The 11307-nt window shown below is 57.1% G+C and overlaps 1 protein-coding gene across 2 annotated transcripts; it reads right to left on the bottom strand.

The window, feature by feature from the left end:
* Positions 1 to 1626: 1626 nt before the first annotated feature.
* ZC3H12A (zinc finger CCCH-type containing 12A) lies at positions 1627 to 11235 on the bottom strand. Of its 2 annotated transcripts, XM_039850959.1 has the most exons (6): positions 11108 to 11235; positions 9808 to 10277; positions 5217 to 5356; positions 3988 to 4222; positions 3380 to 3486; positions 1627 to 3206 (listed from the first exon to the last, which is right to left on the bottom strand). In XM_039850959.1, exons 2-6 carry the CDS (start codon positions 10191 to 10193, stop codon positions 2356 to 2358), a joined length of 1719 nt encoding a protein of 572 aa, XP_039706893.1. In that variant the 5' UTR covers positions 10194 to 10277; positions 11108 to 11235; the 3' UTR covers positions 1627 to 2355. The 2 variants fall into 2 exon arrangements, with proteins under 2 accessions (XP_039706893.1, XP_039706894.1); XM_039850960.1 differs by lacking the exon at positions 11108 to 11235 and having other exon boundaries at positions 9808 to 11091.
* Positions 11236 to 11307: the final 72 nt, after the last annotated feature.

Here is an 11307-nt window from a genome sequence, read left to right on the forward strand (position 1 = left end):
ACTGCTGGGTACCTGCTGCTGAGCAGGTGGGTGGGGTGCTCACTTCACTGTCATGCTGGAGGGTTTCCTATATGAATGTAAAGCTAAGAGGGTCGTGAGATAGGGGGCTGAGGGCACCTTCGCCACCTCCATCCGTCTCAGGGCCCTGAGAGTCCCTGTGAACCCAGTGCCTGGGGCCCTCCCTTCATTAGGTTTGTGGGGCCAGGGAACCCCCAAACTTGAGGCTCTGCCCCAGTCTGTCCTGTCCCTCTTCGTGGGATCTTGGGCAAGTCATTCAGCATTGCCAGTAGCTGATAATAAACAGGACAGTCTGGTATTTTTGTTTCCTGTCCCATAAAAACAAACAAAGGCTCATAAATAACTTTTTAACCTGGAGTACAGTGCTTGATTGGAAAAAATATTAAATAAGGCAATGACATATCTTAGTGCAAATAAAACCTCCCGAGGAGGCTGGAAGCAACAGGCATGGGGCACCTTGAGCGTGTCGTGGATTGTGTATGGATTCCTCCTCCTCAAACCCTGTCTGAAGCTCAGGCTTCTAAAGAACTTTCAGTGTGAAGAACAGAGCGGGGGCCTAGTGTGCAGGGAGATAGCTAATGTGGCATTTTCTTCAACGTGCTGCACAGCTGCTCTGTGGTAAGACAATTTCTTAAAAAAGATACTATAAAAGCTCCACAAACAATAAGTGCAAATTATGTGAGATGTTCAAAGATATAATTATTAAAACTATTTTTTTTCCATTTCCCCCTGATGATGGTGTTTGTTTGGGGATGATCTCACAGCCCAGCTTTTCACTTAAAATATTTAACATTTATACCTCATTTTTTCACCTCTAAAAAAAAAAAAAGTATATTCCTGCCTGGTCTCTTTCCTTCTAGGGGCAGATGAGAAGGTAGATGGTGGCTGGAGGTGAACACAGCCCACAGAGAGCAACGCCAGAGGCACTTTAATGAGCACTGACTACGTGCCAGGCATTGGGTCACACACCTGACACGTACAATCTCATGCATTCCTTATGGCAATTCTGTAAGGTAAGAACCATTATTATCTCCACTTCATAGATGAGGCAACGGAGACCCAGAGAGGGGTAGTCACTTGCCCCAGGTGACAAAACCCGTGGCAGAGCCAGTTCTTGAGTTTGGGATCAGGAGCCCTAAGCTCCCACTCGGAGGTTACAACGGCATTGCCTCTCCAGGCTGTTTCTGCCAGCGCCCCCTGCTCCACTTGTATGACTCTGGGTCTAGAACATGGCAATTTCTGGGAGGATGGGGACCAGGGCTGAGTGCCCGAGGGCTCCCCCACACCCACTCTACCCGGCTCCTCAGAAGCAGGTAGTTTCCCATCCTCAGCTCTGGTCACAGGGCAGAAAGGGGAACAGACACCCCCACTTGACGCCCAGTACCATCTCCTCCCCACACCACAGTCTCAGGACTCTAAGCCTTTTTCCACTTCTGCTTCCTACCTTCCCCCACCCCTGCCCACATCAACAGGTTCTTCTTCTCGGGCCTCGGCCCCAAAGGGACTGAGCGCTCTCAGGGGAGCTCAGCAGGTCTGAGGTGCACATCCCTGACCTTCCATTACCTAAAGGCCAGCTGGACCCACAAGCGTAACAAAGGCCATCACCTCTTAAAGGGGCTCACATTATACTTTATTGACGTGTTAAGAGAGGCAAGTACTTTCCATTTAAAATATTAACATTACATGTACTGCCCCCCCTAACCCATGAGGAAGGGTGAGATGACTCTACGTACAGAGGAAGGGGCAGGGAGGGTGGGGACAGCAGGTCCTTGATCCCTTGCAGGGGCAATGAGATAGGTGGACTGAGTGGACAGAAGGTGGGTTATTAAGAAGCATCTTGCTTACTAACATGAAGCCTTGTGCCCTGCAAGAGAGCACAGATGAGGCCTCATTAGCTTAGAAGAGGGGCCCTCGGAGGGCAGGCACACGGTGCCCAACTAGCCAGCCAAGCCTGGCATCCCAGGGACGGAGCGGAGGTGGGGGGCCATGCACAGGGCCCCCAGCCCAGGCCTCTGATCCCCCGGCCTCCCTCCCCGCCCGCTGAGAGAAAGGGGGGTTTGGGCTTCAGCCACGGACCAACGGCCGGTACCGGCAGTGTCTCCTTAAAATAGAGATACAATGTGCATCAACAGGGTGATCACTTCTGGCCCACTTGGGCAGACGACTAGAGGTGCCGAGTGGGCCAGAACCAATCCTACAGTATCTTTGGTTTGTGGGTTCCCTTCCCTACTTTAATCCTCCCTCTGTCCAGCCTCCAGTGCAAGCCTCCGGCTGGGACCGGGCTGCTCGATAGCCCGCAGCCCAGCCTGACAGCCCTTGGAGGGCTGCCAGGGCTGCCTACTCACTAAGGTGCTGGGACTTGTAGGAGAGGATCTCGGCAGCCAACTGCTGGGGGTCCAGGAGCTGCGGAAAGCGCCCCATCACGGCCTCCACCAGGCGTGGGGGGAAGACTCCACACAGCTTGGTGTACACACTGGCTCGCTCCTTGGCCAGGTTGCCTGCCCCACCCCATGGGCCCCTGTCGGCCCCTGGGCCTGGCACCTGGGGCTCCTGCAGGACTGGGGTGGGTGGGGGCAGCTGGTATGGCTCTGACCAGTACTCTCGAGGTGGAAAGGCGGCTGGCGGGGGTGCGTAGTCGGCAGGGACGCTAAAGTGTCCGGCACCCACGGCCCGTCCAAAGGCAGAGAAGGCCGGAGTGGCTGGGAGCTCAGCCCCGTAGGGGTTGTAACCAGCATAAGGGCCTCGAGGGGGGCCCGGTTCACCAGGGGCTCCTCCTCGAACCCCCCACAGTTCTGACATCTGGCTCTCCAGGGAGCCAATGCCCGAGTCCAGGCAGTCCTGGGAGGTGTATGGGAGAGAATCCAGGGTCTGCGGGAACCAGTCCGTGGGCCCAAGGCTCCTGCCTGCAGTCGCTGGGACAAAGGTCTGGGTCAGACCCTCTCGGTGAGACCCCGGGGATGCCTGGGTTCCCAGCGTCTTCCCTTCCAAGCTGCATGGCTCACGCTCTGTTGGCTGAGAGCCAGGCTGGGGTGGTGGAGAAGGCCGCTGGCCACTTTTGTCCTTGCCCGGGGCCCGAGGGGGTGAGAGGAGGGCATTGGCACGGAGCTCATCAGCCACGGAGCGCTGGGGGCGGCTTGGCCGCTCGGGGTGGAAGAACCTGCACTTGATCCCATAGGTGCACTTCCTCCCTGGAAGAGAAGGAAGGGGGATTATAAGCAGGAGAGCTCCAGAACCAGGGGTGGCACAGGAAACTTGGAGTCAGGTGGTCGCCAAGAGGAAGAATTTGGGGCACGGGCCGACTTAGGAGAGAGGCATGGGAAGGAGTAAGGACGGTCATGGAGGGTGGAGCTGGGTCTCTTACCATAGGGACATGGCTGCTTCCTGTGCTCGGTTGTGAGTGGCTTCTTACGCAGGAAGTTGTCCAGGCTTGGCCCATGACGGCCCAAGGGGTCATCGGGGGGCATGAACCTGCGGAGTAGGTGGGAGATGTGAGGAGGACTTCCAAGTGCTGGTCAGGGACTGGACAGCAAACCTCATTTGGAAGGATAGGTGGGCAGCTCTTAAAACTGGTGCCCATCTAGCAGGACATCCTGGGCTCTGGGTGGGACTGCCCCAAGGGAGGGGAGGAGGTCCCAAGTCCAGAGGGACACGGCTGTGGGCACCTTTAGGGCAATCCTCATGCTGGGAGCTGAGGCCACAAGGAGACCAGCAACCTGAAAATCTGAATCTAAGGCTGTGTCCACTGGCCTCTGGTCAGACATTAAGTGCTGGGGACCGGAGAGGCTTTCTTGGAACCACTGACCACATCCTGTCACAAATGCGACTGCTCCATCCCCCTCCCTTGTCCATCTCACTTCCAAAGCTGCCTGGATCCGAGGCCACAGCCCCCAGCCCCACCTCTCCTAGGGGCACCTCAGGTTTCCCCTCAGGACCCCAAGGCCATCGGCCTCCCCGCTCTCGAGAACGCACTTGTCATTGACGAAGGAGTACATGAGCAGCCGCTCCTCGATGAAGCGCTTCCACTCCTGCCGCTCGCTCTGGAGGTCCCGGTAGGTGTCGTTGGAGACCACCACGCCGTCCGACTCGAAGGCCAGCTTCACGATGAAGCGATCGTCGTAGCACACCACCCGCCTGCCGCCCACCCTCCGCGACGGCGTGAACACCAGGATCTTCTTCTTCTCCAGCTCCCACAGGATGTGCTGGTCTGGGAAGTGGCAGGGACACAGGTCAGGGCCCAGCCTGGACCCAGAGCCAGGCCCGCAGGGCTCCCTTACCTCCTAGTGGCCAGCAAAGGGGCTCCTAGCTCCAGGTGCGTGAGGGCAGGAAGGGGTTCTGCTGAGGCCACCGCCACAGCCCAGCCCCTCCCCTGAGCCTTGTGCATGGTTTGCTGCCTGAAAACCAAGGACACCTAGGAACAGGCCTGCAGGTCTGCTCAACAAAGGCTCCAGAGCACAAAACTGGGCTTCGCCCTTTCCGCCTTCTGGACATCAGGCCTGTTCATGCCACAAGTGGGCGTAGCTCTGGTGTTCACCCAGCTGGTCCCATAGGGGTCCATGAATGAGCCTCGGTTTGAGCTGGGGCAGGAGACATGTCTTGGCTTTGTCCCCTGTAGCCAGGATAAAGCTACCAGAGCCTATGCAGAAGGGGCCACTTTTCTTGGAGTGGGTGGCCCCAGCCAGCCTGCCTGCAGATCGACTTCTAGAGAAATAAACTCAGTTTTTACTCCCAAAGGTTGGGGGCTCTTGTTGTAAGAACAATGGTGACGCCTCACACTTACTGAGCAACTACTATGTGTCAAGCACTCCTCTAAGCACTTATCATGCATTAACTTATGGGATCCTCACAACAACCCTGTGAGGTTTATCAACCCCCCACCCATGTCTCAGATGAGGAGCAGGTGGCTCAGAGCAAGGTGAGCCAGAAGGTACAGAACCAGGATTCCAGAGCCCATGGGCTCAGCCACCACACTGCTGCCCCTGTGCCACGGGAGATGTGGGGAGAGCCTAGTACTCATAAGCAGAGGCTGCACAAGGTGACCTCCAATTGTTCAGAGCAGGCATGCTGAGGCCAGCACAAGCTGGGAAAAGAAATGCTGGTCCCTGCTTGAGGACTAGAAGTCGTTGGTCACACCCAAAGGGTCTTTCCTGGTGAGGGCTCCCGGAGCAGTAAGACCACCTTCTTCCAGAGGTGCCACTCACCTGTGATGGGCACATCAGGCCGAGGCTGCTCCTTCCTCCAGGATGGTACAAATGCTGTGATGTCTGTGTGGCCCCGTTCCAGAAACCAGTTCACGGCCAGCAGGATGCCCCGGCAGGAGAAGACCTCCTTGTTCCCATGGCTGGAGGGAAGAGGAGGGTTGGAGTCAGCCCACAAGGGTGGCTCATCTGCTATCCGCTAGGCCTGAGCAGGAGGGAGGCAGGTCCCACTCCAGCCCCTGCCCTGGCACAGCCCACCACCCTCAGGCTGGGGCCTAAGGCCTGCATTCCCTTCCAGATCGCACAGGGCCTGGGATGGCCAGACCCGGGACTTTCCCTGAGGTCCCATCTCCCGACAGTGAGGAAACGCCCAGGAATCTGGCAGCACTCGCTCCTCACATGGGGGAGACTCAGACCTCTTGCAACACACCTGGGGGTGGGGGAAAGGAGCAAGAGACTTCTGGTTCCTGTTCCACCCGGGGGTGCTGGGACCAAGGGGACACAGAGGTACACAAGTAGACCGAGTCGCCATTCCTCCCTCGCCTGGGGATGGGGGTTCACTCCCCCCCCGACCCCCCGCGCCACCACCCCCGGCTAACTGAAGAAAAACCAGATTTCTCCAGATTAAAGCTGGATTAAAGTTCAGTCCTGCACAAACTACAGAGGCTGGGACTGAGGAGGGCCAAGTGGAAGGAGCCATGATCCCAGCCTCCAATAGGATCCCCCCACACCCCGGCAGGCAGGCGGCTCCAGATGCAGGAGGCTGCCCAGAAGCCTTTCAGTTTGAAAGTGAAAGGACTGCCTTTCCTCTCAAGACTGCCAATTCCCCAAAACGCCTGCACTGCCCTGTCCTCTTCTCACTTTTCTCAGAAGGGCATGACTCGAAGCAGATAGTCTGGACCAGGGGACTCTGATAGCAGGAGAGCTAGGACCTGGGACATGCCCCTTTCCTGGTCTCAGGACCAGACTTCACCCATCTTAATGTGGATCCAGGAAGCCCTGAGGCGCTGCTAGGTTGTTCTACCTCAGAAACAGGCCCGGTTGTCTGCAGCCTCCTTAAGAAGGGCCCATGTTGGGGGGACAACTTTCCTGTTTGCTTGCGGCCAAAGACAGACCACCAAAGTGAGGGTCCCACTGGACTCCTGGGAGGGTGAGAGAGGGACGGGGGGCTCCCAAGTAATAATGGGTATGATAGAAGGGCTCTGAGACCAGGCTGGGGGGCTGGAGGGGGCCAGCTGGGGATCCCTCCCCAACAGCTCCTGCCTCTGACTAACCTCTCAGTAAACAACTCAGACTCTCATATTTAGCAAATAAAACAGAATAAACGTTACACAAAAGAGGCAAGTCCATGGTCAACCACATCCTGTGGGTGGCTTTGGGGGCGTTGATAGCTGGAGACCCAAGAGAAGGTAGAGAGGGATATGGGACAGTTGGGCACAGAGGTTGTCTGGGGGTGAGGCCAGGACTCCTGGGTCTGAAGGTCTCTGTAAATTGTACGGGAGGCAAAGTCCAGCCTGAAGGCAGTGCTCATCCCTGCCAGGTGGGGCCTCCCAGCCAGGTGCATCCGCCAGCCCACTTATGCTAAAAGTTAACATTTACTGAGAACTCTGAGCCAGGCCCTGATCTATGTGCTCAACGCTAAATCATCAGTAAGGTTCTGAGGATGGTACTATCATTAAAGGTCCCTTTTCCCCTTTATTCAGATGAGAAAACTGTGGTCTGCAGAGGGCAACTAGTTGCCAGCATCATACAGCAGCAATTGTGAAACAGAGATGCAAACCCAGAGCCTGTACTCATAACCACCATGGGTATTGATGCTCAGATAGGCGCTAATCCTGACAGTGGGGATTGAGCGGGGATTAGCAGGTACTGAGCTCCTACTGGAGGCCAGGTGCATCACATACCTCCCTTTTCCATTCCTACAAGGCTAGCTGTTAACAGGTGGAAACCAAGACTCTGACACTCATCTAAGATCCCCTGGCTAGTGGTAAGAGACAGAACTTGAACTCAAATCTGCAGCCACTAGATTACTTTCCTGTCCTTAACAGCAAGACCTGAAGTCTATTTAGAAGAAGAAAAAGCTTCCCAATTTGAACAGTGTTAAGAGGGAGGGGCAGGCAGGCTGTGGACAGGAAAAATGATGCATTTGGTAAACTCCTGCTCCTTTGTCCTGACCCATGTGAGGTGTTACCACCACTGAGAAGCCTTCTTTGACTTTCCAGGATGGGTTAGGTCCTTGGTCTGTCTTAATAGTGCCCTGTGCAGTGAGAGAGACCAAAATTAGCTGGAGGGAGGCGCTTTCCATCTGGGAGGACAGTATCTGGTGTTCTGCTTCCTCCATTGTATCACTCCCTTCTCTGGGCCTTCTGCTCTGTCTCCCCAAGACCACGGGGGTGTGATCATCTCTGGCTTGGCTTCCTCTCTCAGGTATGCAGTTTACACATGCATCCTTCTACCTCCTTCTATACACATGTGTGCACATGTATATGCCCCATCCTAGGCCAGCATCCCCAAGCCCTGGGACTTAATGGGATGCAAGGGTTTCCAGGACAGCATACTGCCTTTGGGCACCAAAACCCTTGGCTGGAGACAAGTCTGCTCTCAGCTGCTCTAGCCTCCAGAATATTCTCTTGGCAGGCAGTCAGAGCCTGACTCTTGGCAGAAGCGGAACACCAGATACTGCTCTTCCAGGCCGGAGTGCCTCCCTACAGCTAACTTTAGTCCTTCTCCCTGCAATGGAGGAAGCTCTGCTGGCACAGGAAAACCAGATATCCTCCCACTCCCACCACGGCCCTGCTTGTCTAGGTCAGGGTCCCTTATCCTGGCTAACTAGACACTGGTAAGATGTGTGAATACGTAGGAGACTCCGGCTCAGCGGCTTCCACCCTAGGACAGAGGGCAGGGCCCGGCCAGGCTACCCAGGTGAAAGGATCTGCCAGGGCTGGGCCCAGCTAGAGAAAAATTCCCTTAGAAGGAAACAGAGGTGAATTTCCCCACGATTTGCATATCGTGGGGGCTGGCCCGCCTGCCCTTGTGGGGGAGGGGGCAGCAGGGCAAGAACTCAGTAGCAGCAGAGACAGGAAGTTTGAGGCTGGAATTCCCCTCCTGCTACTGCCCCAGCTCAGAAACCCCCAGCGGATCTGCCTCACCAGCCAGAGCCTCCAGCCACCCCGCCTCCACCATCTGCCCCTCCTCCCTCCCCAGGCCCCTCCTCCTTCTGCCAGGATACAAACACACGCAGCACATGGCTGCCCAGGGCTCAGCATTCTGGCAAAAGCCTCAGGAGGAAGGAGTCACAGATGCATCCTGGCACCTTGCCTAGCTATACACTGCTGGGGCCTGGAAGGGGACCCCTAACTTTCAAAACACATGTGACCAGCTGCCACTGACACATGAGAGCCAGCTTTACCTAACTTTCCACCCAGACTCAGCCCATTTCAGAGATAGGAAGACTGACCTAAAGGTGGCTAAGCTGGGCCAGGAGTGGGAGGGGCGGACGGGCCAAGGTCATCCAGGCCTCAGGTAGCCCACCTGGGAGATCCCTGAGGGCAGCCAGTGAAGGAGCCCTCCCTATTCCCCACCCGGGGTCTGGGATCTCCCTGTCCACGCCCACAAGAACTCTTCCTGGTGAACGATGCGTCAGCCTTGGCTCAAGCCCTCCTCTGAGGGACTGGGAGAAAGCAAGGCCAGAGGTCTGGGCTCCCTGGGGTCAGGAGCAACCCTGGCCCCACCCCACCCCATTCTCTGTTAAAGCATGCATGGGGGGTTAGAAGGTACTGGTGCTGAGTCCTGGGTCTGGCCCTGGGGAGTTCCCAGAGTCCAGTCCACCCTAGGTGGCCCCCGTTGATTCAGAATGGACCCAAGTCACAGTTCACTTGAAGCCAAATCAACAGGCCTCCCGCCCACACCCCTTGTGTAGAGTTAGATCCTCGAGGTCACTCTTGGTCACAGCTACGAAGTCCTCAGTAGCTGGGTCTGCTTCCGTGGGAGCCCAGGTCTGAGATAAGGCCCCAGGCCCTCAATAATTGTAATAACCATCGCTGTTACTATCTTCTGAGCAGTTACTCTCTCTAGGTACCACATTTCACTCCTCACAACTACCACCTGAGGAGCTGGGTTCGACCTGTCTTATGGATGAGGAAAGACAGCTCAGAGTGGGTGACTTCTGGCTCCTTCATGAGTGAGCTGGAGCCCAGTCTGATCCCCTCCACTGTACTGCCTCATGTCACAGCATTGGAACTGAGAGTGCTGGCCCTTGCGGAGAGACAAAGAGCATAAGGTGAGCTCTGGAGACGAGGACCTGAGTTCGAATCATTACTCTACCACTTCTCAGTGGTGGGACCCCCAAACAAGTCTTTGAGCATCTGTTCTCATCCCTAAAACATTCCAAGCAAACCCTCTTCCAAGAAGCCAGGAGGATGATGGGAGCCTCTTGGCACACAGTAGGGCTTCAACAATGGTCTTTCCCTTCCTCTAGACTAGGGTGTGAGAGCAGGTCGACTCCTTCCTGAAGGCCCTTCTACTGGAGGTGCAGAGACACAAGGCCACCATTCCTAGCCACAGGCCAGGTCTTGGCTACAGAAGTGACACGTACCTCATGGCCACGTTGCTCCCGTCGATGACCACAGGCCTCAGGTCACTGCCCTCCTTGTCTTCCTCTGGGGATGAGGGCTCCAAGATGGGAGCCTTTGGGGTGCCCCCACCCCGGGGGACCAGAGGGAGCTGAGGGCAGTGGTCTGGGGAGGCCTGGCGCTCCCGCTCGGCTGCTGACCCATGTTTCACCAGCTCGCCCAGCACTGTGTTGGTGTCCGCCTGGACCCCCAGCTTCTGCAAGACGCTGTGGATCTCAGCAGATGAGTAGCCCAGCTTCCGGAAGAAGTCCACCTTCATCTGCAGTTCAGCAGCTGCTGCCTCCTCAGCAGGGGGCTCCTGGGCCGACCTGGGGGTACCTTGGCTGTCTTCAAGTTCCCACAGACTCATGGCGGAGGGGCTGGCTTTCTGCGTGGGCCTCTCTTCACCAGCCACTCACAGCTCAGAATGGTGAAAGGCACCTGTCACAGCTCCCTGTAGGACAACTACAAGGGTTAGGAATGGGAAATGGCTCTTTCTCCCACCTTGCCCCACCCAGTAGGATGAGGCAACACTGACTAGTGGCACTATGCAAATCAATCTTCACTTGTTACCTCTGTTAGTCTTCTAACAAAAGCTCTCCCAGCTAGGGATCATCAGTCCCATTATACAAAGGATGAAACCAGCCAGACATTAAGAACTTGCTCAAGGTCATCTAGCTGATGGCTGTTGGCGCAAAGGATTTGAACTCAGGAAGTATGACTCCACCTCCTACCCCAAGCTCAGCCCCACGCCAACCCAGGGACCCAGAAAGTCTTGGGAGGCCTCAGGGGACCTCGCCGCGCCCCCATAGCTGCGGGGCGGGGCGCTCAGATGGAAACCTGGGGTTGGACGTGCGCTGTTGTGGGGGGTGGGGTGGGTGGGGAGGAGGCCAGGGGCTTCCCCGCTGAGGACATCGCCCCCGCCCGCCCAGCGCTGGGAACCAGGCCCAGGAAACTCGGGGCTCGTGGCCAGACTCCTGGACCGGTGAAGGAGAACTTTCTGGGGAGACCCACTGGCGAGAAAAGTTGCTGGGAAACTCTGGTTGGCCGCTGGACTATCTGACGCGGAGGCTGTCCCGGCCCCGAGCTCCGCACTCCCTTGGCTCCCCCTCCGGAGCCTGACTCTCCTTCCCTTAGGTTTCCCCAACTTGGGCTAAGTTGGAAGGGATCCCGAGGACCGGCAAGGCCGGACGGGACCCGCCGCACGTTCCTCCCCGTCCGGTCGGTCCAGCCAGGGCCCTCTCCGCCCCCTCCTCTGCCCTCGCCCCACCGCGCGCGACTCACCCCGCCGTGAATCTGGCGCAGCCGGCGGCGTCTCCATGGGGCCGAGCTCCAGGGGCAAGGCCAGAAGCGTCTTTATATGAGCGGGGCCGGGCAAGCCGCGTAAAGGACCGTGACGCGGAAGCCGAGCAGGGGAGGAGCTAGTCGGCCCGAGCGGCAGGGGGCGGAGCGGACATCGCCCCTTCCTGCTCCGCCTCGCGCTG

Source organism: Pteropus medius, unplaced genomic scaffold (genome assembly GCF_902729225.1).
Source record: "Pteropus medius unplaced genomic scaffold, Ma_sr-lr_union100, whole genome shotgun sequence".
Classification (NCBI taxonomy): domain Eukaryota; kingdom Metazoa; phylum Chordata; class Mammalia; order Chiroptera; family Pteropodidae; genus Pteropus; species Pteropus medius.